Source organism: Pseudorca crassidens, chromosome 8 (assembly GCF_039906515.1).
Source record: "Pseudorca crassidens isolate mPseCra1 chromosome 8, mPseCra1.hap1, whole genome shotgun sequence".
In the NCBI taxonomy this organism is placed as follows: Eukaryota; Metazoa; Chordata; class Mammalia; order Artiodactyla; family Delphinidae; genus Pseudorca; species Pseudorca crassidens.
The window spans coordinates 50,203,154-50,230,779 of NC_090303.1; the positions used below are offsets into that span (position 1 = coordinate 50,203,154).

At 38.8% G+C, this 27,626-nt stretch overlaps 2 protein-coding genes across 2 annotated transcripts; both read right to left on the reverse strand.

Moving 5' to 3' along the window:
- Positions 1–5,391: 5,391 nt before the first annotated feature.
- On the reverse strand, positions 5,392–10,158 carry GNG11 (G protein subunit gamma 11). The gene is made up of 2 exons (XM_067746395.1): positions 9,743–10,158; positions 5,392–5,819 (listed from the first exon to the last, which is right to left on the reverse strand). The coding sequence occupies exons 1-2, from the start codon at positions 9,836–9,838 to the stop codon at positions 5,694–5,696; spliced, it is 222 nt and encodes a 73-aa protein (XP_067602496.1). The 5' UTR covers positions 9,839–10,158; the 3' UTR covers positions 5,392–5,693.
- Positions 10,159–16,576: 6,418 nt separating this feature from the next.
- Positions 16,577–27,439, reverse strand: GNGT1 (G protein subunit gamma transducin 1). Its single transcript, XM_067745533.1, has 2 exons — positions 27,330–27,439; positions 16,577–16,705 (listed from the first exon to the last, which is right to left on the reverse strand). The coding sequence occupies exons 1-2, from the start codon at positions 27,423–27,425 to the stop codon at positions 16,577–16,579; spliced, it is 225 nt and encodes a 74-aa protein (XP_067601634.1). The 5' UTR covers positions 27,426–27,439.
- Between the last annotated feature and the right edge of the window lie 187 nt (positions 27,440–27,626).

Below are 27,626 nucleotides of genomic sequence, written 5' to 3' on the forward strand. Positions count from 1 at the left end.
AACAATTAAAATAAGTGATGATAAAACTCGATGTCATACACAGGGCAAAAATTTCTGAGGCTATAGTAGCTGGCTACACATATGCCAAAAGGCACCTCAGAAAATTCTTGAGCTAATAATTCTTTTCACTCTGAATATGTTTTGGCTTCTAAAAGAGAGTACGATTGCATAATGTTTAAGGCACAGTCTCTGTTTTGCTAGTTACACTAGCTATATGATTTTGAGTGAATTATTTACCCAATACATAAGGTACTTGTGAGAATTAAAAGACATGATCTATGTAAAAAGCTTACTCCAGTGTCAGACAAATATTAAGCACTTCATATGTATAAGCTATCAGCATCATCATCATTTATCACCATCATCATAATCATAATGCAGGGGACACGGGTTCGAGCCCTGGTCTGGGAAGATCCCACATGCCACAGAGCAACTAAGCCCGTGCGCCGCAACTACTGGGCCTGCGCTCTAGAGCTCGCAAGCCACAACTACTGAGCCCCGCATGCCACAACTACTGAAGCCTGCGTGTCTAGAGCCCTGAAACAAGAGAAGCCACTGTAGTGAGAAGCCTGCACACCACAATGAAGAGCAGTCCCAGCTCGCCGTAACTAGAGAAAGCCCACACAAAGCAACGAAGATCCAACACAGCCAAAAATAAATAAATAATTAATAATAATAATCATTTAAATGTAATCATCATCATGCCATCATCAGCATCACCACTGAAAAATACAAAACATACGTTCCTGTTTATCCTTAGAGATCATAATATACTCTGTAATTTCCACCTATATCTGAGTAAGTATAATTTCTGTAAATTAAATTCCATGATCCTAAGGGTTTTATCTAATTCAATACTGTACCCTTTAGGCCTAAACCAGTGCCCTGTACATAGAGGGAGCTCCAAATATTTTTGTTGTTGAATAAATAAATGCATACATACCTTTACATATTTGTTAATATGGATTATTTTTCATGACTGTAGAATTTTACAAGGATCTATTTCCTTCATTTTAAGTGTAACTTTTGCACAATAACTTTGGAGCCAATTTCTGAAATTTATAAGCCACCTATTTTAATCCCTCCCTGTCCATTTTCATGTTCAATGAAATTATGTACTCTTTAATATTAGATTTTATTCTTTGTTCAAAGAAAAAGAGGTCATCATTTAATGCGTGTGTGAGCCAAAAGGAAAAGGAAGCAATGGCATCAGTGAGGCTCTACATTCTCCCAGTGTCAGTGAATGGTTTTTAATGGTCTGTGGATTCCTCCCTTCAGACTGAGTGTAGCTTGACTGGAAAAGGTGCTGAGGATGTCCTGGTCTTCCCTGGTTAGGACAGCTCAATGCACAGAGTACGGTGTGAGGTTTCACCCTAACAGGAGAGGGCCCCCAGCACTTTCCTTCTGTGATCTTCCCACTCCTTCTATTAAATCAAAGATATCTTCTCACTGGTCCCTGCTCTCCTAGATTGTTCTAATCGAAATAGGGGCTTACTTCTCATTGATCATCATCCTTCTAAGACTCAATTAGAAGAGATATAGGTGGAGTATAACTATTACTGACTCAATATATTTGTCTTACTTGGTGGGATAAGCTTAACAGATCAAACTCTATGATGATTAGTCATATCCTGTAAACTATACAAACTTATTACTGATTCATATGATATTAATACCCAAATATACTTACTTTCAAAAGGCTATACATAGAAATATGAATTTTGCTCTATTTTTAAATTACTTTTATTTTTAAACTAGATAATATATTTGCAAGATCCCCAAATCAAAACTTTATACAAAAATATACAATGAGAAATCTCCATCTCATCCTTTCCCACCTGACTGTACCCAACATGGGCCCTAATAGGTAGCAATTTTTATTAGTTCCCTGTACAAACGTCCAAAGTTTATTTAAACAAATAAAAGCAGATGCAAATAGGTATAATATAATGTGCTCAACATGACTAATCATCAGGCAAATGCAAATCAAAACCACACTGATATATCACCTACACCTGTTAGAATGGCTATTATCAAAAAGACCAGCAACAACAGTGTTGGTGAGGATGTGCAGAAAAAGGGACCCTTGTGCACTGTTGGTGGGAATGTAAATTGGTGCAAATAGTACAGAGCTTCATCAAAAATTTAAAATAGAATTTCCATATGATCCAGCAATTCCACTTCTGGGTATTTATCCAAAGAAAATGAAAACATAAGCTTCTAAAAATATATGCATTCCTGTGTTCATTGCATCATTATTTACCATAGGCAAGATATGGCAACAATCTAAGTGTCCACTGATGGATGAATGGATGAAGAAATTGTGTTATAGATATACAATGAAATTATTATTCAGCCATATCAAAGGAAAGAAATCTTACCATGTAACAACATGGATGGACCTTGAGGGTATTATGTTTAGTGATATAAGTCAGACAGACAAAGATAAATACCATATGATCTCACGTATATGTGGAATCTAAAAAAAAAAGGAAAAGAAAAGAAAAGCAAACTCATTGATACAGGAAACTGGTGGTTGCTAGAGGTGGGGTGTTGAGAGAGTGAAATAGGTGAAGATGGTCAACAGGTACATGAAAATCTGACTGCAAAAATCACAGGAAATCAAGGAAGTGCAAATTTAGACAATAATGAGATACCAGTTTGCAACCAATATACAAAATAAATTGTCTTGAAATACCAAGTATGGGTAAGCTTCATATTGCTAATTCTGCCTAGAAACAGAAAAACCAATTTTGCTAATGAGTTCATAGAATCTAAGTCTCAAAGCACAAAGCACAGTAACGATTTAATCAGATACTGAATGATTACAGAACTAGATATGTGGGAAGAAATTAAACCCATGATTTAAATTCTACTTAACAAATTCCCACTTATGGAAGGTTACTTTTACAATATAGCCAAATACACAGTTACCATATTTTTTCATTTTCTTCCTAATGTAAGCTAATACATTTTTAGCAGCTGAACATTCTAAAATCAAGAGGATTTTATTACAATTCTACAGGTTTGCTGATTTACTATGATGAAACAGTGAGAAAAAAACATAATTAGATTTAGTAGAAACATCTGTGAGATTGGATATTTATTAAGGAAAAAAACTGAAGTGGGCTGACTAATTTGTCATACGGTTGAAAGTACATGAAAAGCAAACGTTAGGACTTGGAGGCATACATGACTGAATAGGCGAATGTGACTCATAGAAATTCAGGATCAGCCTTGTAATCCACAACTCTCAAGAAGTTAGGGGATACAGGTGCTGACTTGGCCCTCCCTGAAGGAAACAAATGATTTGACCTACCTTCCCAATAACCAGAATACCAGATGTTTGCTTCCCCATACAACAGAAGAAAACCTTATGACTTGAAAGAAATGAAACAGCTCATTAAAGTAAAACTTTTCAAGCACCAAGGTACTAATCCCATGCCACCTTAAATGTTAAATAACTAATAGTAGCAATACATCCCCAATACTAATTGTTCTATGGTTGTTGGAAAAAATATCTTTACTTTTTTAAACTCTACCATGGAGTTGATCATGCTTTGGGATAAAATTATCCCTGGGCTCCCAGTAATCCCAATTGACGTCAACACTTGGAAAAAACGCAGGAAACTGAAGGAAATCGTTCCAGCTCTTGGTTTGCTATAACCTGCTCTTTCAAAGGCCTGGGGTATCGTGTTCCTTCTCTGAGAGGGGAAGGAAGGTAATTTCGGAAGCAGGATGCTGATATACTTTAGGAAGCTACTAGAGGTCACGGGCACCTCTCTGGTTTAATAAGGTACACCTATGCATATAAGCAGGAGAAAAGGCCTCCTTGAGGAGAAACCTGGGTTTCCATGCCACACTGAAAATTGCAGGGCAAGTTAGTAACTAAACCCATTTCAGCTGGAGCTAAACTGTCACGGTTTTGCTCGTCTTTCTTTTCACTTTAACCTGGCGCAATCTGCATCCAAAAAAACAGAGCGAGAGGGGGAAAATGCTCAAAGAAAGGAAGAAAGGTCCTTTTCTTTGAGGTCGTGCCGCCGGTGCCTTCATGAAAGACTTGAGCAGGCCATATACTTTGTTGTTGGTTTTTTTGTTTGTTTTTTTCCAGCAACAGAGACGTCAATGGTTTAAAGAACGGGGGAGCTTACATGTCTGAAGCACGGTCCTGGAGTGACACCTCACCGGATACTGCGGACTGCAGGCAGGACGCGACGGCAGTCTTCGCTCCGGGGAAGGGCGTGTGGGGAGGGGCCGGTGGAGGGTGTGCTGGGAGAGGTTACCAGTTATAGGGGAATTGACGTCAGGCCGGCTCATTAGTTACCAGGGAAACCAGTAGAGGGGCACGCCCCTCACAACCCCTTTGCTGATAACAATCACCAGCTGGGGCCTGGGGCAAGGGCATAGGAAGGTCAGTCAGTACCCTGCATAGGGTGTAGGTGAAGCAGGCCCTGGTCTGGCAGCGGATGTACACAGAGCAAGGGAACAGCCATCTTGAGTGGCCTGACCATACGTACCACACCTACATACCCAGCAGAACCCTTACAATCTTGGTCCACAGCTTTTCCGAGATATCTTTGGGGCCAGGCCATATACTTTGGCGTGCTGCATCCTCAGGCTAAAACTTCTGTAGCTAGGATCCCACGGTGAAAAGTTAAGCTGTGAATCGGAAGAAAGTATTCACAACACCTTTCACCAGCAAAGGATGAGTGGCCAGAATACAGGAAGAATTCCAACGAAGCAATGAGAAACAAGGCAAGCTAATTTTAGAAAGTGGCAAAAGGTTAATTTGTCCCTTTGGAGAAAGAAAGGAGGCGAGCTTGGCCCGGGCCTGCTGGAAGAGGCTGGTAGGCATAGGCGCAGAGCTAAGCATCTGTGCCAGTGCCCAATGCCACAGAACTGGAGGGTCGCCACGCCAAGGCCTGGCAATCACGTTGGAGATGTGGCTCCCTGCGGGAGGACAGACCACCGCTGGCCCCCAGGGGGTCCTCCTGATTCCCAGCCCACTCCCTTTCTCCAGGCCACTATCGTAGAAACACTCTGAACAAAATCTGTATGACATAAACCGGGAAGTGCTAGTGTAGACGTGGCTTGGCCTGGTTCCTGACTCAAATAGTCTGACTCCATCAACTTTAGGAACTCTACTCACTCAGTTCCCTAATAGTTAATGTTAGATGAAAACATTCCAGGAGTCAGAACTCAGCGCTGTAAACCTCCTGAGATGTGAAGCAGAGAGAGCTGGATCTGAGACCTGATTTATCAAACCACCTAATCTTTAGATACAGGTCCCAAACACCCAAAAGGTTATGGGAGAAGTATAAAAGGTAATGCAAAAAAACCAAACAAAAAAAATCCCCCCAAACAACAGCCTTCTTAAATCACCCACACTCATTTTCCAGAGATAAAACTTTATTTGAGGCATCAAGCAATATACTGAAAGAGGTGAGTCATGCACAAGTGATGTCCTTATTCCCATAATCGTACATTTGATACTCTCTGTCCTCTTAAAAGGGGTGTGTAGTGCGCAAGACGAGAAGCACATAGCTTTCAGACAAAACCATATCTCTGTGAGCACTTAAGAAAGTCTCCTTTAAATTTTGTTGTTCCTTCTTTAAAAGGCATGTCGGTTTTATTTCAGAAAACTACAACAAACTACTTCTTCCACTGAGGAGGAAGTTTCTCCCCAGAGTTATTTATGAAATAATGCAGCTGCCTTTTTCTTTAAAGGGATTCTTGTCTTCTGGAATTCCTTTCACCAGAGGATCTTCTCCAGAACGTTCTTCAATATAGTTCTTTATTTCTTCAGAACATTTAGACACCTTAAGGAGAAAAAGAAAGGAAAGAAAGAATGAATCAGGTCAGGATTGTTCAAACTTTGTCACCACCCTTCAGTGAAATTAATATAATTGGGTACAACCAGAAGTTTTTAAATGAAATAGAATAGAATAAAAATATTAGATTACAGCACAGAGCCTATATAATATATATGAATGATACAGTCTGTGTAAAATATATTTCTTACTATGGTCAAGGTCAAAAAAGTTTGAAAGTCACTGTATTAAAAAAATTACCTCCAAATGGACTTGAGGACACGGGGAGGGGGAAGGGTAAACTGGGACCAAGTGAGAGAGTGGCATGGACATATATACACTACCAAATGTAAAATAGATAGCTAGTGGGAAGCAGCCTCATAGCACAGGGAGATCAGCTCGGTGCTTTGTGACCACCTAGAGGGGTGGGATAGGGAGGGTGGGAGGAAGACACAAGAGGGAGGAGATATGGGGATATATGTATATGTATAGCTGATTCACTTTGTTATACAGCAGAAACTAACACACCATTGTAAAGCAATTATACTCCAATAAAGCTGCTAAAAGAAAAAAAATTACCACCAGCATTTTCTATCCACTATGCCTCATGATTTCCTTCCTCTGCTGAAATACAATTATGACATGTCCACCATATTTTAGGAACTGAAACATACTCCACTTTCAATTTTGCACGCTAATGAACAGATGCAATAGTAGATACTCCCCAAATGTTTGGGGGTGTGACCTGCAAAAAGTCTCACTTACTGGGTATGTGCCAGGTTCTGCAATTTCATAAAATGCTAGAAGCATTGAAGAAAGTCTGACTCCGGAGAGGCTAATGTTGTCCAAAAGTCATCCCCATCCCCACCCCATGTTTCTGCTCAGAACTGATCATAAGAAAAGACATCAGAGGCTTAGTAGGCTTATCTGAGGCTTGTGTTTATGTAAGTAGTTCAAACTTTTTCTGAATGGAGGAAGGATTGAATAGTTTCTTCAAAAACTCCATTCAAAAGAGACAGTTTGTAAGACTGATTTTTAAAAAAGGGAGGGGAATAAACAAGAAAGAAAGAAAAAAAGGATTACTGTCTTAATGAAGGCCTGCATTAGTAGTAAGAAATTAGAAGTAAAAATTACAGAAGTTCCAGAAAATTCCAGTGGAGTCCTCTTAAAACTAGGCAAATGTTCCCATTGATTTTGTAATCTAGATTAGTAATCTTCAAACTGTTTTAATGTTGATCACTAAAAAATGTTTGCATATGTATCCCAAAATGTAAATAATTATTTACTTGTAACTAAGTGCAGTTACTACTGTGTTAATACATCATGTATAATTATAAAATATAAACTAGAAATTATTAAAAGATGAGATTCTAAACTAGCCAAAAATATATCATTTTGCAATATATACACATATCAAATCACTATGTTATATGTCTAAAATTAACATAATGTTTCATGTCTATTATACCACAATTAAAAATTTTTTTTAATAAAAAATTTAGTATTTTACTCCCACACCTCAAAGATTCTTGGCACGTCAGGGTGGAGGCCTAGGTGATACAGTTAAAATGTGGCAAAACAAAATCTTTACAAATCTTTCCAAGTACCATTCTCTCAGGTAACATTTGCTGTCAATCATTGCTGACATTCATTGTGCGGGCATTTTAAGTGAATTCTCAGAGGTGATGATGTAAGTGTCCATAAGCTGGGCTCTGTGGTCACAGAGAAATTTGTGGATAAGACTCATGTTTCCCCAAATTGTATCTGTTCTTAGAAAGGCTTCTTCATTAGGTTTCCAAAAAGATGTGTAACCTCCGGAAGTGAATAATGACTTCTCTGATGCATTTCCTTCCACAGTCAAGAGGATATGTTTGAACAACAACTAGCTAGAGCCAGAATTCAGCCTGTGTATTTTGTATCCCTGGCCTGAGCAGAATACACGGCTCAGAAGTGAACAATTTATTGACAGAATAGTGGACTGGGCATCAAGAAGATATGTGTTCTAGTGTTTTCATAACTGCTCTATCATTATCTCTGGGGTCTTAACTAAAAGGCTGGTTAGCCTCCTCAGGATTCAGGTTTTTTAATCCTTAAAAGTGAGTGGGTTGAATAATCTCTAAGAGCCATAATGTTTTTCTAGCACTAAGACTCTATAATTCAAAGTACATAATAAAATGCTGGAATCTTATTATTAGGACGTAGTTGCCTCTCCCTCTACCCTCTAAGGTTATCCCTGAAGTTTTCTCTCCCTCTGGCACAGACTTGGGGTTTCTGGAACTGAAAAGCCAATCCAGCAGGGTGTGTCCTAAGGAGTGGAGGGAGCTGGCAGGGAGGAAAGGCTAATGAATGATACCTTTAACTTCCACACAGTCAGCTGCATCCAGGCCCCTGCCCAATTTCTAATTTGAAGCTTGATAATTGGAAGACACTTGTCTCTTTTTTTCCCTATAAGTTCTGCATAGTGATACCAAATATTAAGATATTTCAACTTCAATATATGCAACTCTGTTTAATTTGTAACCTCTGAGGTTCAATGCGTGAAAAAAATCTAAGTGATCAACAGATGCCCAACTGTGGGCTTTGCCATCCACAAAATGGATCCCTTAAAGTTTCAAGAAACAATCCTATGCACTGGGTCCTGGAACTTTGGTTTTTCCTTTAAACACAGCAGTATTAATAAGCCACAGAAACTTTCAACATGTACAAAAAGGACTGTGAACTTCAAAATCCTGGAAGACTAGGGATTTGGAAGTTACAGATTAAATTTGAGAAAAGAAATGTATAAAGAGTAAAACACAAAAAAGCCTGCACATTCCAAACATCACTCAAAATGTGCCTTCTGAGTAACAAGACTCTTGTTATGAACAGATTTACCATAACTAGAGCAGGAAGGTAAGTGAACGTATTAACCATACCTACTTCCTTTCCATTTTTTCCTTACCTTTTTCTAGTATTAGACCATAGAGAAATAAAATCAGTTTAAATTTTTCTTGCTGGGGAGAAGGGACTATGTTTCTTGTTGGGGAGAAAGGACTATTTTTCCCTTAAAAAATTATCTATCCAAAAACCTGTTCCTGGACTACAGGTTGCCTGATTGAGGAAAAAGGGAAGAAACGAAGGCCTGTATTCCCAATAAAAACTTAAAGTAAAAATTACAAAGTCTCCAACAAATTTCAGTGGAGACTTCTGAACACTGGGACATATGTTCTAACAGAATTTGTAATCCACTTCAGTGGTCTCTAAAATTTCTAATCATGATCACAAAAAAGAACTTTTGTATGCAGTATAATTTTTGTTCATAAATAAATACAGATACTACTGTATAGGTATTAGTTCATTGCACATACTTACAAAACATAAAGTGGAAATTATAAAGGGATGAGATTTACAAATAAATAAAGATAGATACTGTAATGTTTTGCTCCCAAGTCCCAGTGGACTGTTCATCACACACTTCCTAGAGAGCCCTGATGAAACTCAAAACTAGGTAATTCAAGACTTACATTGTGATTTTTTTTTAAAAAACCCTTTAAATACCGTTCTTTCCCCTTATGAAAAAGATCAAGGAACTAAGTAGCCATCTGCCTTTTCCCTACAGCTTGAGTAGTTTTTAAAACCAACTAACAGCAGGCAGAATTTCTTGTCTGTTCCCCTCATTCTCAAACATTTGGCTTTAAAATTACTCATGAGATCCTTGCTCTCTCCTTTACCTCCTGTGATTTCCCCACATCAGCTGGCAGTTCCCAAGCACCACCAAAGCCCTTCTTCAAAAGAAGCTGCAGAAAAAAGGAAAACAAAAACAAAAACCCAAAACAAAACCCCAACCCCCGCTCCCCACCCCCCGAGCCAAAAACTGTTTTACTGCAACAAACTAGGAAAAGCTGACTTTGGTTCATTTCAGAGAAGGAAATATTCTGGGACATCCAACTTACCTGTTGTCTCTGCAACTTGACTTCTTTGCGAAGTTGCTCAACTTCCATCTTCAGCTTTTCCTTTTCTGGCAAATCTTCGATGTGAAGGGCCGGCATTTTCGCCCCAGACTGGGCGCAGGGACAGCTGTGGAAGTGGGGCGGCTGGACGTGCCGCGTCCCGAACTAACTACGTTGCCTGCGCACCCGGCCAGCGCAGGAGGTGACAGCCTCCCCCAGCTCCCCGACGACTTCCCCTCACGCCAGCCCTGCCTAGCGTCCCAGGATCTTAAAACCCCTGCTCTTTTTCTCAGATCTCCACAACCCCAGGAGGCCTGCCCCCGGGAGCCCGGGGAGGGTTGAATTTGCGAGGGGGCCCAAGGACGCAGAGAGGCTGCGCGCTGCGCTGTGCGGGCTCCCGCGGGGATGCTGGCCGGGCCCGCCCCGGCTCCCGACCCTGCCACGCCCGCGGGAGACCGGCCTGGGCTGGGGCCAAAGGGTTGGAGTTGAGCGAGCCCACTTTCCTGGAGAAACAACAAAAGTTTTACTTTTGTTCCATTTTTTTCCCCCCAAGTCACATCCGGGTTTTGTTTGTGAAGCAAGAAAAGGAGGACACTAGCCGGCAGGAAATAACGGCCCTTCACTTCTCCAAGAGTTTCAAAAATATACAGCATGTAACTTTCCTCCAGCTACATACATGTTTACTGTGGGAAATGTGGACGCTTAAGAAAAGGCCCAAGAGGAAAATGAAACTGAGCTGTAATCACAGAAATGCCCATCGCATCTGTTGATGTATACACACCCAGTCTGTTAAATGCCTGAAGCGGATTAACAAATTTTGGAATAAAAAAGGCATCGGGATGTGAATATTGTTTATAACTCGCACAGCCATTTTCTGACATTAATAAATTGTCACCCTCAACAACAGAGTTTTATTCTTTCTGCAGGGGAATGTTTTGTAATGTTCTAAATATAAGTGGATGATCCTAGAAAAGACAGAAGCAGAAATCTTGAAGTTCTTACCAGAAAGTATTTCTCCATTCCCCATTTGTCAAGGTTTGGGTGACACTTGACACCGAGGGTTTTGAATTCCTGGCTCAAGCATCTTCCTGGATGTTTGCAGTGGATTCGCTTAGTATTGGTTACTCCACTTTCTGGAAAGCAACATGCATCTAGCTGCTACTTTGTGAAGCCAGGAACAATGTCTGATGTGACAAACGTTTGCATGCAATACAAGATTTCCCTTTGACTATCTAAAACGTTGTTAATGATGCTCAAAAGACTAGAAGAAAAATAAAGCATGTAGGAAGAAAAAATAAAGTATCCCAAGCAGTCAGATACATATTCCTTTCTCCCCAGAGATTACCTCCTGCCTATAGAGTCAAATTCAAGTTGAGTAGAGGCAGTAACTGAATATTTCAGGGTATTTGGCCTTAGACACCATAGCCATTCCGTTTTGTAAGCAGAGGTTTTTGTTTGCTCATAATTCCTCACCAGGCTCCACCCACTTATCCTCAATAAATATATTAGAATGAAAAGAACAATGAGCCCCTTGATGGGTTGCAGTCCCTTCTCTGCCACTGGCCATCACTAGAAAAGTCACTTATTTCTTCCCGGATTTTGGTTTTCTAGTTTGTGAGATATGTCATGGGGTAGGGGAGGGGTGAATTAGCTAAGGTGAATTTCATTTCTAATTGTATTTATGTATCTACATCTGACACATCACTTTCACAAAGAAAAATATTTAGGAGCTTCATTTTCTGTATTTGAAATACCACACATTCCAGGATCTCCCAGGCTCAAAAAACTTGGATCAGCTGCAGGAGTTTTCCCTGTTAGCAAGCAGTGAGCCAACACAAAAAGCTCATACCTGTTTCCAGAACTGATTTTTTTTTTAATTTCCCCATTGCTTAAATTTGAAAGGTTGGTTAAAACTAGCTTAAATAAGTTAGTGAAAGTAAGTTAATGTGGCCTGAATTAAATAAGTTCAGCACCCAAATTAAATAAGTTGGTTAAGTAAATTAATGTTTGTCTGTTCCAAATCATAAGAATAGAGTTATTTTGGCCTTGAAATTTCTTCCCTGTGAAATCATCTAGTTGCATGCAGTGATATTTATAAATCCATAATGGTTCTTTAAATGGTTCTTTAACTTCTTCCACAGTATTATGAGACTTAAATTAGAAATGAAATACATATTAGTATAATTTTAAAAATTTATTCTTATCAAATAATTCACATGCTAATAATATATTAAGTAAATTGATTAAACTGAGTTGGGAAATGCTGACATCTCATGATCACATGGCACTGAAAAACATTTTGCTGTTGTTTGGTTTTAAATGGTAAAATGATGGGTACTTTTTTCTTTAAAAAACAAAAAAACAAAATACAAGAGTACGTAGCTCCCTATTCCTAAGCACTACTTCACCTCCTACGGGGCAACCATGGTAAGCAATTTCTCGTGTATTCTCGAAGACATATTTCATCAGCAAAATATTTTGGATAAACAAATGTTAAAATCCATTATTAGTTGTATCCAATTGTGTTAACTTTTTACTTATATTGTACATATTACCTCTAATGAAGTTACTTTACAAAATGGTATGTGTAGAAACCATTCTGCAGTGAAGATGACAGATGTAATCAGAAATGAACCTTTATTAGCCCACTGTCTCTTGACAAATGTTTTAAAGAATCTGCTAAATTAAAAAAAAAAATTAACCATGTGGTTATTTTCACTTTTAAAGTATAAAAGAGCAAAGACTATGACATATTTACCTTGGCATGTAAAGAAAGGGAAAGCTCTTTGACTATTTTCCTAATGTATTAAGTATGCTGTTAAAAATCCATGTAAAGAAAAGTCTATAAGCAAATGTTGAGGTTAATTTTATTGGAGTTGATTTAATATAACATGAGCTCAAAAAAGCAGGGTTCTGGTTTTATCTTGTGAGTTTTTCAAGACATAGATCCCTTCTGCCTCTGTTCTGTAGTATAAATAAAACTAGGTTACCTCCCAAATTCTGCTCTTCTAAAATTTGTAAAGTAAATGGTGACTGTTTAGGCCATGAAAATGATTGTTTCTTTAAGGGAAATATTTAACCCACATTTGATGCACTCGGTTCATTTGATATTCATTCAATTTATTATAAGATTCCTTTTCCAGATAAAAATAATAGGAAATCACAAGATGACCAGGTCTGATGCTCCAATTTTCATTAACAATTACTTACAATTCATCGTATCAAAATGATTTACCAATTCTGTCCATATAAGAGTTTAATTTCTACTGCATATAATTGGTCTTTTTCATTACTCAGTTTACTGTCTTCCTTGTGGCAATACATTCTTTTAAGAATTTAGGAAGTTTGAAATTAGCCTTGTTTTGAAATTGGGCAAAAATCAAATCAATCCAAATTAAAATAACAGTGAGCGTTTTTTTTTTTTTTCTTGCTAAAGTTTAAACTCACCTATATGTACACTGGTGGCCCTGGAATAACAACTTCTGAAAAAAATCCACAGTCACGGACTGCCAGTTGTAGCTGTGTAGGCTGAGGGACATTCTGATTTTATTACCTTCTTCCTGGACCATCTTTCCTATAATTTTTATCTTATTCAAATTTCTGCTGACAATCTGTATTTTTAAGCAACAGGAATTTTACCCTATGGTTGATTTAATCATTAGTTAAGCCAATAAGAATTCTGAGTTATCCAATATAAAAAATACCTCCCTTGCCTGCTTTTAATTGAACACTTATTAAGTTAATTAAATTATAGAGACAATTTATTAGTTGATATGGCAGTTTCAAAGATGAACAGTTTCTGACTTGGGAAATTTACAGTATAGCATTGATACTAAGACAACCATATAAATTAGAGTAAGAGAAAGCAAAGTAATGTTAAATGACTTAAGAGATATATGCTGGGAATGGAATGAGAGACTGAGATAGTTTTCAGTTAGCCTCAGAAGAAGGGTAGGATTTCAAAAGGCTGAAATGAGATGGAGTGGAGGGACATTTCGGGTAGAGAGCTCAGTATGACTAAATCCAGGTGAGAAAATGAGGTGGCACATCAGGGATTATTTAATAGTTAAGTCTGTTGACTACAGGAAGTCTAAAGGTTTTATAATAATAGAAGACATTTATTACTTTTTTTCTATATGTTTATCTCCTATCTAAATGATTTTATATAGTCACATAAGGATCCACCTTAATCCATTTTACAAAGTTCAAGTGTTGAAATTACTTATCTGAAGGTCTCAGCTATAAAGTGGATGAGTCAGGGTTTTAATGTAGCATCTTCTGGCTCCCAAATCTATTTCCAGTTGTTAGATGAAAGGTAGAGATGTTGTTAGGACTATACATGTTACTAAATGCCAAAGCCAAGACTTCATATTTTTTTAATCAGAAAAAAAAGATATATTGAACACTTAATAAACATTAAATGGCACATGGAAAAAGCTCCTAGAGACAGACAACAATTAAACAAACAAATAGATAAAACATATAGGATGCTAGAACGTGGTGGGTATTATGGAGGAAAATTAGAGTGGGAAAGGGAGATAGGGAGTGCTGGGGGTAAGGGTGGAGAGGGTTTTTGTAATTTTACACAGGGGAAAAAAGCTTCTCCTGAGGAAAAAAGACGAGACTCCTGTAGTTTATCTTGGAATCCCTTAATACACAAAGCATGTTTTGTAATAGGGAAGAATCTTTTGTATTCTATTACAAGTTAATCACTAAAGGGATATTGCCTATAAGCTTAAATTATACATAATGGCCCATATTTGGGAACCCTGCCTCCTAGGTAATATGCATTTAGCTAAAATACCTTTGTTTAGCTCAAAGGAAACATTCTGACCAGGCCCACCTGTGAACGATGGCAGGGAAGAAGAAATGAATACATCCCCTCCAGAGGCTGATGGGAACTAGGAAAGGTTTGACTTTACTCCCTCTCCTTTTAGTATAAAAGAAGCCAGAATTCTAACTCAGGCAAGATGGTTCTTTGGGACACAAGCCCACCATCCTTTTTGGTTTGCTGGCTTTCTGAATAGAGTTGTTTATTGCTTTCTGAATAGAGTTGTTTCCCGAAGAATTCATCTCTTGATTATTGGCCTGTCGTGCGGCAAGCAGTATGCGCTTAGACTCAGTAACAGTTTGATATGTGTTGCTAGTGATTCATCCAGAGATCCAGAATTTGGCCCTGAGAAATTTGCCAATTCATTTCTCTGATCCTCGATTTTCTCCACTCCAAGATGAAGGGGTTGGACAAGTGTCAATAGATCTTTGCTGAACATTTACTCTGGCCAGAGTAGGAGGGCACTGTGCTAGGAGCCAAACCTGAGACGACCTTTAGATTCCCTTCCAGGCCCAATCATAGATAACTCTTATCTTGTTTTTTGTTTTTTTTTTTTTTTTGCTGCACGTGGGCCTCTCACTGTTGTGGCCTTTCCCGTTGCGGAGCACAGGCTCCGGACGCACAGGCTCAGCGGTCATGGCTCACGGGCCCAGCCGCTCCGCGGCATGTGGGATCTTCCCAGACCGGGGCACGAACCCGTGTCCCCCGCATCGGCAGGCGGACTCTCAACCACCGAGCCACCAGGGAAGCCCTTATCTTGTTTTTAAAAGGATGACAATCAATTAGCATTTGTGAGTATTCTGACTACTAATGTATCCAAAAACAGCACTGTAAATGTGGGATAGCAACAAAGAGACACAACAAAAATAGTTTCTGAGTTGGGGTAGTTTACACTTGTTATTTGTTACAGAAGCGTAGGCAAGTTATCTCTTAGTCATTAGCACAAAGGTAGTGAAATTTGGCTTATGAAAACTCAGTTAAGATGCCGGGAGGAAACTGATTAGGAAGGTGATGCAGGTGATGGCTATTATTCTATCATCTGCAGAAAAAATCCTATTCTGTCACTGCTGCAGAAAAAAAGGACTATACTGGTGAGTCTTCGTGGGGAGGGGATGGAATAACATGCATCTTAAAGGATTCTAAGTATTTTGTCTAGTTCTGTTCCCAGTAATAATACTAGTTAACACTTATTGGGTCTTACTACATGTCAGACAATATGCTAAGTGCTGTAGTTACCCTAGTACAATATTTAACCACCATGAAAAAGGGGGTTGGATCATTATTATCCCTATCCTACAGTAGAAGAAACTGAGATTAAGTAATTTATCCAAAGTCAGGCAGGCAGTAAAGTGCCAGAGCCAGACCTTTCTGGCTTCTCATGACCTTTATTTGAGTGCTTCTTAAATCCACCATGCTCCATGACCACAGACTGAACCCTTAATCCAACTGGCATTCTGGGAAAGAGTCATGTCATTGGTGACAAGCAGAATTGGTAAGAATGCAGAAAGAGGTTATGTTACAACCACTGCTGCTGACTGGGGGATGAAAGAGGGAAACAAAAAACAGAACATCAACAACAAAACTCTTCACATTCTGCCAAGATAGGTTTTCCGTGAATCAAAAGAATAGATTTCTTAATTCTCTAAGTAAGTGAAAGGTTGGGGAAAATACAAGTCTAACCATGAAATTAAGCGTGCTGAAAGGGTAATGGAGAAACATAAAACATTAACTATATCCTGGCATCCGGAATAATATAGACTCATTTATAAAACATATTATTGTTAAAGAAATGGGTCAATCAATACTTGTTGTCAATTATGTGTTAAACCCTGTGCTAAGTACTTTAAGAAAAGCATAGACTTATGCATTATCACAGTCCAAATTTTATTAAATGCTCATATTTATAATTTTAAAATTCATGTACATGCTTAATAGTATTATTACATATGACCAAACAGTATGTCATTAAAGCTCAAGATATTCCATGGAATTAAAAAAAAATTTTTTTATGAAATCACACAGCCTCCTTTGAGCTCCTTGAAGGGATTTTTGTCCTCTGGGATACCCTTTACTAATGGATCCTCCCCAGATCTTTCTTCAACATAATCCCTTACTTCTTCACAACATTTGGACACCTTAAAGGAAAAAAAGAAAGAGGTGACTCATTTGGCTTAATAGAGAATACTGCAGAATCCAAGAATGCATTTATAATAATAATTTTTGTGTGTGTTCTATCTTTTTAATGTGATTCTGCTTTCTGCCAATGCATTTGTACTTTCTACGAGAGAAGAAGAAATAGCTGCTCCCTGCCCTGTCCTTGTGGATATCTCTGGGCAAAGGCTAACCAGCCGCCATACTCCAGCTAAGGGCTCTCAGCGCACGCTGCCTCCAGCTTCTTTAGAGGAGACAGGGTCCAGGGATCAGAACACAGCTGACAGCACAAGTCAAGAACGTTACCAGAGTGAGCATTGATTAAATCGTTGACTTCATTCCAAAAATATGACCTGTGAAGGTGGAAGGGAATGAATAATTGTTAAATTCCAGGCTTGTCACCACTCCTGGATTCTCAGAAGTATACACATGTAATTTTATTTTAAGCTGGTCTACAATGATTGATCATGATTGTAAACTTGAAGGTGAGCTCCAAAGGGACCTTTGGCTGATTTGTTCACATGCATCCCAGGCATCTAGAACAGAGCCTGCATTTAGTTGGTGCTCAGTAAATAAATACTGGCTAAACTAGATCATTCGTTTTGCTTATGAGCTTGCTCCTTAGTCATCTGCTCCATTATAGTAATGACCCTGTGAAAAATCAGGCTTTAGTATTTTAATGGACTCAGCCAGAGCCTGTTAATGTACCATGTAACATACTGTTTAGAGAGAGGCAAAGTTCTATACATGTGTAAGTATGAGTATGTGTGCGTGTGTGTGTGTGTGTATACACATGCATATACACACATGGGACCAAATTATTCATTTCTTTTAATGGTCAACTTGTTTTGTTTTCACTTAATTTATCCTTCATGACATTAACACAAAACTGCTTCATTTTTGGCAGTCCATGAAGTGACCATTCTGTAAGTTACCTAAGGAATTTATTGTTTTGTTTTAATAAAATCTTCACACCATTTTTGCATGAAAGTTCTAAGCAACATTAGACAGAAGACTTAAGATTACTTAGACTCTGCAAACTCATTATCTACATATTAGAACAGATCATTTCTAATCGGGGGCAGGACATCGTTCAGGTGGCTCCTTCACAGGACGATACTTGGAGTTTATGCACACGTTTGAAATATGCAATACTTTAGATTCACTTTTTTCCCCTCAAAATTCAAACTGGAGATTTAGATTCACTTCTTCCCCTGTCTTCCAAACACCAGCTCTTTGGGCCCCAACCAGTTGTCAGGAACAGGACTCAGTGAGGGGTTAGTTTTGACAGTGCCTGGCTAGGATCTGAGGATCCTGAGGAACAGACTACCTAAAATCCTATGTGGGTGGATGCGCTTCAAAATTATTTCACGGATCCTTATTATAAGTATATATGGTTTAATACAGGATTACATGGCATGGTAGAAAGAGTACGGGCATTGGATTCAGGCCATCCCAGGATTGATTTTGACTCTGCCCACTTACCAGCTGTGTGTCCTTAGTTAAAATAGTTTATCTAAGGTATAGTTACTTCATCTATGAAATATGAGAAGCAACACAGATTGTATTAAGTACCTGGCATACAGAGATAGTCAATCAAATGGTAGCTATTACTATAAAGATTGCTTTTAGTTTTTGCCTGTTATATTTGCTTATAGTCATTGTAAATCTTTCAGCTTTAGAAACTGATGCAAAGAGTTGTCTTACTCTGACAATAATGCTGCCTTAACAGCAAAGTAGGTTGAGGCACATTATGAATCGGTCTGGTTCATAGATATAAATAATAATTTTTAAAGTAATAATAATTACATATTGTTACTATTCCCATTTTATAGAAGAAGAAACTGGCACAGATGAGTTAGCTCATTTAAGTGAGTATTACACAGGAAGTAAGTTGTAGAGCCCCAATCTGAACCAGGAATATGGTTCCAGAGGATACCCACTTACCCGTACCGTGATGACACTATGCTATCCTGTGTCAGAGCTCTGGATTCAGGCTTGGAAAGTTCTGTGTGTGAGCATGTATGTGTAGTTTTGGCAGTCTGATACTAGATTAAATTGACTTCCAAGAGCAAAGACACATTGAGTAATAGGGCAAAGGAACCCAAAAACCTGACAAATGGGGACGGATGCGATATTTATCCAAAACAAAAATTCCCAGGTGAACTTGCCACAAGTGAATAGTAAACATGACGACAACCAAACTGCCTACAAAACAATCCTGAGTATATAAATAACAAAACAGCATTTGGATGTTTCAAATAAAGAAGAAAAAGATAACCCTCCTTTACCTCAAAAGTTTATTTTCCCCCAATTATAAACATAAGGATTTAAACTTTTTTGGTGTACGTTCCAAGCTTCTGTGCTGTTTACAGATTTAATTTTATCTTTTAAAAATCACATGTTTTGCCTGTATGGAAAGGGCAACAGGGAAGTTTGAGACAACTATAAACATAAAAGAAGTCAAAATTCCAATTTTTACTGGGAGTAAGAGTTTTGAGCAAAGTATGAAGATAATACAAGCTTCTTTTTTTGCTTTGGCCTGATGAGGTTTTTTTTTTTTTTTTAAGAAATATGAAATATACTCTTCTCACTTGTGAAGGAGTTTTTGTTCTACTGATGTTCCCAAAACAAAGAAATCTAAAATACATATCTACATTTTCTAAGCTTCAGTCACTGTTTGGTGGAAACTTTTATTCCTTTGCCATTTCTCCTCCTTCTACTGGCAGAGGACTTTTCGTAACCATTTCTAAGATCTGACAAATGTTTTTAGAAGAAACCAGTGAGTTCTTGTGCCTGAACTCATTTTTATTTGCAAAGAAGGAATAGAATGTATTCATTCATTACTGGCCATGACAGTGCTGGAGGGGATGTCTTGGCTAAAAGTATTTGAACAATATCAAATAAAGAGAAGCTTATCAAGTTAGAAAAGTAAAAACAAAATGCCTATATGCATTGCTTTACTTTATTGCTAAGCTAAAATATGATGTCTCATATTCTTCATTTTATTTTTCTTTCCCTTTTATTTAAAACAACTCTATAGGAGGACGCTTCAAGATGGCAGAGGAGTAAGACGTGTAGATCACCTTCCTCCCCACAAACACATCAGAAATACATCTACATGTGGAACAACTCCTACAGAACACCTACTGAACGCTGGCAGAAGACCTCAGACTTCCCAAAAGGCAAGAAACTCCCCATGTACCTGGGTAGGGCAAAAGAAAAAAGAATAAACAGAGACAAAAGGATAGGGACAGGGCCTGCACCAGTGGGAGGGAGCCGTGAAGGAGGAAAGGTTTCCACACACTAGGAAGCCCCTTCGTGGGCAGAGACTGCGGGTGGCGGAGGAGGAAAGCTTCGGAGCTGTGGAGGAGAGCACAGCAACGGAGGTGTGGAGGGCAAAGCGGGGAGATTCCCACACAGAGAATCACTGCCGACCAGCACTCACCAGCCTGAGAGGCTTGTCTGCTCACCCACTGGGGTGGGCGGGGCCTGGGAGCTGAGGCTTGGGCTTCGGAGGTCAGACCCCAGGGAGAGGACTGGGGTTGGCTGCATGAACACAGCCTGAATGGGGCTAGTGCACTACGGCTAGCCAGGAGGGAGTCTGGGAAAATGTCTGGAGCTGCCTAGGAGGCAAGAGACCATTGTTTTGAGGTGCGTGAGGAGAGGGGATTCAGAGCACCGCCTAAACGAGCTCCAAAGATGGGCGCGAGCCACAGCTATCAGTGCGGGCCCCAGAGATGGGCGTGAGACGCTAAGGTTGCTGCTGCCGCCGCCAAGAAGCCTGTGTGCGAGCACAGGTCACTCTCCACACCTCCGCTCCCGGGAGCCTGTGCAGCCACCACTGCCACGGTCCTGGGATCCAGGGACAACTTCCCCGGGAGAATGCACGGCGCACCTCAGGCTGGTGCAACATCATGCCGGACTCTGCCACCAAAGGCTTGGCCCGCATTCTGTACCCCCAGCCTGAGTGAGCCAGAGACCCCGAATCAGCTGCTCCTTTAACCCCGTCCTGTCTAAGTGAAGAACAGACGCCCTCAGGCAACCTATACACAGAGGCAGGTTGAAATCCAAAGCTGAACCCCAGGAGCTGTGTGAACAAAGAGAAAGGGAAATCTCTCCCAGCAGCCTCAGGAGCAGCGGATTAAACCTCCACAATCAACTTGATGTACCCTGCATCTGTGGAATATATGAATAGACAACGAATCATCCCAAATTGAGGAGGTGGACTTTGGGAGGAACTGTAGACTTGGGGTTTGCTGTATGTGACTGACTAGATTCTGATTTTTATGTTTACCTTAGTATAGTTTTTAGCACTTGTTATCATTGGTGGATTTGTTTATTGGTTTGGTTGCTCTCTTCTTTTTTTAAATACTTTTTTATTTTAATAATATTTTAAAATTTTAATAACTTTATTTATTTGCTCGCTTTTGTTTTTTTCCCTTTTCACCCTGAGCCGTGTGGCTGACAGGGTGTTGGTGCTCCGGCGGAGTGTCAGGCCTGAGGCTCTGAGGTGGGAGAGCCGAGTTCAGGACAGTGGAAAACCAGAGACCTCCTGGCCCCACGTAGTATCAATCGTGAGAGCTCTCCCAGAGATCTCTGTCTCAACGCTAAGACTCAGCTCCACTCAACGACCAAAAGCTCCACTGCTGGACACCCCATGAGAAGCAACTAGCAAGACAGGAACACATCCCCACGCATTAGCAGAGAGGCTGCCTAAAATCATAATAAGTTCACAGACACCCCCAAACTCAGCACTGGACACGGTCCTGCCCACCAGAAAGACAAAATCCAGCCTCATTCACCAGAACACAGGCACCAGTCCCTTTCACCAGGAAACCTACACAACCCACTGAACCAACCTTACCCACTGGGGGCAGACACAAAAACAATGGGAACTATGAACTTGCAGCCTGTGAAAAGGAGATCCCAAACACAGTAAGTTAAGCAAAATGAGAACACAGAGAAATACGCAGCAGATAAAGGAGCAAGGTAAAAACCTAGCAGACCAAACAAATGAAGAGGAAACAGGCAGTCTACCTGAAAAAGAATTCAGAGTAATGATAGTAAAGATGATCCAAAATCTTGGAAATAGTATGCAGAAAATACAAGAAGCATTTAACAAGGACCTAGAAGAACTAAAGAGAAAACAAACGATGAACAACACAATAAATGAGATTAAAAATTCTCTAAAAGGAATCAATAGCAGAATAACTGAAGCAGAAGAACGAATAACTGACCTGCAAGATAAAATAGTAGAAATAACTAACACACAGCAGAATAAAGAAAAAAGGATGAAAAGAATTGAGGACAGTCTCAGAGACATTTTGGACAACATTAAATGCACCAACAATCGAATAATAGGGGTCTCAGAAGAAGAAGAGAAAAAGAAAGGGACTGAGAAAATATTTGAAGAGATTATAGTTGAAAACTTCTCTAACATGGGAAAGGAAATAGTCAATCATGTCCAGGAAGCACAGAGAGTCCCATACAGGATAAATCCAAGGAGAAACACTCCAAGACACGTATTAATCAAACTATCAAAAATTAAACACAAATAAAAAATATTAAAAGCAGCAAGGGAAAAGCAACAAATAACATACAAGAGAATCCCCATAAGGTTAACAGCTGATCTTTCAGCAGAAACTCTGCAAGCCAGAAGGGAGTGGCAGGACATATTTAAAGTGATGAAAGGGAAAAACCTACAAACCAGATTATTCTACCCAAGAAAGATCTCATTCAGATTCAACAGAGAAATTAAAATCTCTACAGACAAGCAAAAGCTAAAGGAATTCAGCACCACCCAACCAGCTTTACAACAAATGCTAAAGGAACTTCTCTAGGCAAGACACACAAGAGAAGGAAAAGACTTACAAAAACAAAACCCCAAAATTAAGAAAATGGTAATAGGAAGATACATATCAATATTACCACAAATGTAAATGGATTAAATGCTCCAACCAAAAGACACAGACTGGCTGAATGGATACAAAAACAAGACCCGTATATATGCTGTCTACAAGAGACCCACTTCAGACCTAGGGACACATACAGACTGAAAGTGAGGGGGTGGAAAAAGATATTCCATGCAAATGTAAATCAAAAGAAAGCTGAAGTAGCAATTCTCATATCAGACAAAATAGACTTTAAAATAAAGACCATTACAAGAGACAAAGAAGGACATTACATAATGATCAAGAGATCAATCCAAGAAGAAGATATAACAATTGTAAATATTTATGCACACAACATAGGAGCACCTGAATACATAAGGCAAATGCTAACAGCCATAAAAGGGGAAATCGACAGTAACATAAGCATAGGAGGGGACTTTAACACTCCACTTTCACCAATGGACAGATCATCCAAAATGAAAATAAATAAGGAAAAACAAGCTTTAAGTGATACATTAAACAAGATGGACTTAATTGATATTTATAGGACATTCCATCCAAGACCAACAGAATACACTTTCATCTCAAGTGCTCATGGAACATTCTCCAGGATAGATCATGTCTTGGGTCACAAATCAAGCCTTGGTAAATTTAAGAAAATTGAAATTGTATCAAGTATCTTTTCTGACCACAACGCTATGAGACTAGATATCAATTACAGGAAAAAATCTGTAAAAAATACAAACACATGGAGGCTAAACAATACACTACTTAATAACCAAGGGATCATTGAAGAAATCAAAGAGGAAATCAAAAAATACCTAGAAACAAATGACAATGAAAACACGACCCAAAACCTATGGGATGCAGCAAAGGCAGTTCTAACAGGGAAGTTATAGCAATACAAGCCTACCTCAAGAAACATCTCAAATAAACAATCTAAGCTTATACCTAAAGCAATTAGAGAAAGAAGAACAAAAAAACCTCAAAGTTAGCAGAAGGAAAGAAATCATAAAAATCAGATCACAAATAAATGAAAAAGAAATGAAGGAATGATAGTAAAGATCAATAAAACTAAAAGGTGGTTCTTTGAGAAGATAAACAAAATTGATAAACCATTAGCCAGACTCATCAAAAAAAAAAGGGAGAAGACTCAAATCAATAGAATTAGAAATGAAAAAGGAGAAGTAGCAACTGACACTGCAGAAATACAAAAGATCATGAGAGATTACTGCAAGCAACTCTATGCCAATAAAATGGACAACCTGGAAGAAATGGACAAATTCTTAGAAAAGCACAACCTTCCGGGACTGAACCAGGAAGCAACAGAAAATATAACCAGACGAATCACAAGCACTGAAATTGAAACTGTGGCTAAAAATCTTCTAACAAACAAAAGCCCAGGACCAGATGGCTTCACAGGCAAATTCTATCAAACATTTAGAGAAGAGCTAACACCTATCCTTCTCAAACTCTTCCAAAATATAGCAGAGGGAGGAACACTCCCAAACTCATTCTATGAGGCCACCATCACCCTGATACCAAAACCAAACAAATATGTCACAAGAAAAGAAAACTACAGGCCAATATCACTGATGAACATAGATGCAAAAATCCTCAATAAAATACTAGTAAACAGAATCTAACAGCATATTAAAAGGATCATACACCATGATCAAGTGGGGTTTATCCCAGGAATGCAAGGATTCTTCAATATACGCCAATCAATCAGTGTGATACACCATATTTACAAATTGAAGGAGAAAAACCATATGATCATCTCAACAGATGCTGAAAAAGCTTTCGACAAAATTACACACCCATTTATGATAAAAACCCTCCAGAATGTAGGCATACAGGGAACTTACCTCAACATCATAAAGGCCATATATCACAAATCCACAGCCAACATTGTTCTCAATGGTGAAAAACTGAAATCATTTCCACTAAGATAAGGAACAAGACAAGGTTGCCCACTCTCACCACTATTATTCAACATAGTTTTGGAAGTTTTAGCCACAGCGATCAGAGAGGAAAAAAAAATAAAAGGAATCCAAATTGGAAAAGAAGTAAAGCTGTCACTGTTTGCAGATGACATGATACTATACATAGAGAATCCTAAAGACACTACCAGAAAACTACTAGAGCTAATCAATGAATTTGGTAAAGTAGCAGGATACAAAATTAATGCACAGAAATCTCTTGCATTCCTATACATTAATGATGAAAAATCTGAAAGGGAAATTAAGGAAACACTCCCATTTACCACTGCAACCAAAAGAATAAAATACCTAGGAACAAACCTACCTAAGGAAACAAAAGACCTGTATGCAGAAAATTATAAGACACTGATGAAAGAAATTAGAGATAATACAGACAGATGGAGAGATATACCATGTTCTTGGATTGGAAGAATCAACACTGTGAAAATGACTACACTACCCAAAGCATTCTACAGATTCAGTACAATCCCTATTAAACTACCAATGGCATTTTTCACAGAACTAGGACAAAAATTTTACAATTTGTATGGAATCACAAAAGACCCTGAATAGCCAAAGCAATCTTGAGAAAGAAAAACGGAGCTGGAGGAATCAGGCTCCTTGACTTCAGACTATACTACAAAGCTACAGTAATCAAGACAGTGTCCATCATCGGATGAATGGATAAAGAAGATGTGGCACATATATACAATGGAATATTACTCAGCCATAAAAAGAAACGAAATTGAGCTATTTGTAATGAGGTGGATAGACCTAGAGTCTGTCATACAGAGTGAAGTAGGTCAGAAAGAGAAAAACAAATACCGTATGCTAACACATATATATGGAATTTAAGAAAAAAAATGTCATGAAGAACCTAGAAGTAAGACAGGAATAAAGACACAGACCTACTAGAGAATAGACTTGAGGATATGGGGAGGGGGAAGGGTAAGCTGTGACAAAGCGAGAGAGAGGCATGGACATATATACACTACCAAAGGTAAGGTAGATAGCTAGTGGGAAGCAGCCACATAGCACAGGGAGATCAGCTCGGTGCTTTGTGACCGCCTGGAGGGGTGGGATAGGGAGGGTGGGAGGGAGGGAGATGCAATAGGGAAGAGATATGGGAACATATGTATATGTATAACTGATTCACTTCGTTATAAAGCAGAGACTTACACACCATTGTAAAGCAATTATGCTCCAATAAAGATGTAAAAATAAAAATTAAAAAATAAATAGAAATAAAGCAACTCTATATAAATTTTAAAACATTTTTAGCTTAGTGGCCATAGAAAAACAGGCTAAGTGCTGGATTTGGCTTATGGAAAATAGTTTGTCAAAGTGTTGATTTTAACTCTAAATCAAAAGATAATTATGATTATTAATTTTCTTAATTTCTGATGAATTTTATCTGAACAACTTGTTTTCAACTATATTGAGTTTCTCCAGTGAATGATGTGGGAGAGGAAAAATAATTTTCCCTCTACACTTCTAGGTTCTTGACTGAGATAACCCTGTAATAAGAAAGACAGATTAACAGGAGAAAAACAAACAGAAGTTTAATAACACGTATACCTCCTGTATACAAGGGAGAGACTCAGGAAAACTGAGAAGCTCCCTGAAATAGTCCAAGCCACCATCTTAAATCCCACTGCAGTGAAAGACCAAAGAAGATGGTAGGTGTAGATGACAGGGGTGTGGGGAGCCAGTTATGGGCTTAAGATAATTACCAGAACCTTACCCTAAAATAATTCATGACAGCCTATCCCTTAAGGACAAATACTTCCTCCCTTATGTCAGAGTACAACCTCTTGGCTTTGCCTTTGTAAGCCCCTGACTCCTTCTCTTCCCTGGAACACTCTTTCCGTTTTACCCAAATCTGTCTCCTGAACTGTAATTCTTAACACCCCAAATACATGTTTTTTATTCGGAAAAAAAAAAAAAAAAAAAAAAAAAGGAAAAGCACAGTATTAAAAAAACAAAACAAAGCAAAAACAAAGAACAGTCCCTAAATGGACAAAGCTCCACATCAACAAACCAAAACTTAATACCTAACTTAACTGCAGTTTCAGCCTTTCCCAGGAGTGGAATTTCAACCTATCAATCTGTAACTTCCTGATCAGCACTAGTGAGGTAATCTGCATGATAGACCCCTGCTCTTCCCACAAAGGAAGTTGCTCCTGCCTGAAATAATTCTTTCTTTTGTTTATGACTTCCTTGTCCCACCCCTTTGTGCCTATAAAAACCTTCCATTTTGTACAGCTCCTTGGTGAGCCTTTCTATTTGCTAGATGGGATGCTGCCCAATTCATGAATTATTTAATAAAGCCAATTATATCTTCAAATTTACTCAGTTGAATTTTGTTTTGTAACAACAGCAAACAAGGGTAAGGCTGTTAAGCAGATCTAATCTTTGTGTTCTCCATGATAAGAGTTTCTAGAGATTTAGAGTCATGCTTCTCCTCCTGACACAGAGAAGGAGACACCCTTACTAATGGAGATTTCCCTTATAAATGTAACTGTCTCTTAGGAAAGGGTAACTTCTAGTTGGTTTTCAGAGCTTCCCCTGCGTCTGCTATTTTTCAAAAATAATCAGCCTAAAAGAATCCATATGCCAAAAAGGCATATTTTGGGGTGGCAAATTCTGCTCCCCTTCAATGGTTTTTAACCTGGTAGTGCTACAGTTATCTCTAGTTTAAAAATAAAATTCAAAACAGAGCAGCAGTTTACCAGCATTCTTTCCAGTGTCACTTCTTTCTTGAGCTGGTCAACTTCCATCTTCAATTTGTCCTTTTCTGTCAGGTCCTCAATATTGATCACTGGCATCTTTTGCCTGCTGAAAAGGTAGAAAGTTTATACACCTGAATTGCTAGACTCACGTCAAGTTAATGTTAGCCAACCCTTCCCTCAGCTCTTAACCTACTAAGTGAACTGTTTGTTTTAACTTCCTGTGATAGTCAATTTCTCTTGAATGCTCTCTGAACAATTCTAGCACTGCACACTAGCCTTGAGGTTTTAAAGCTTCCT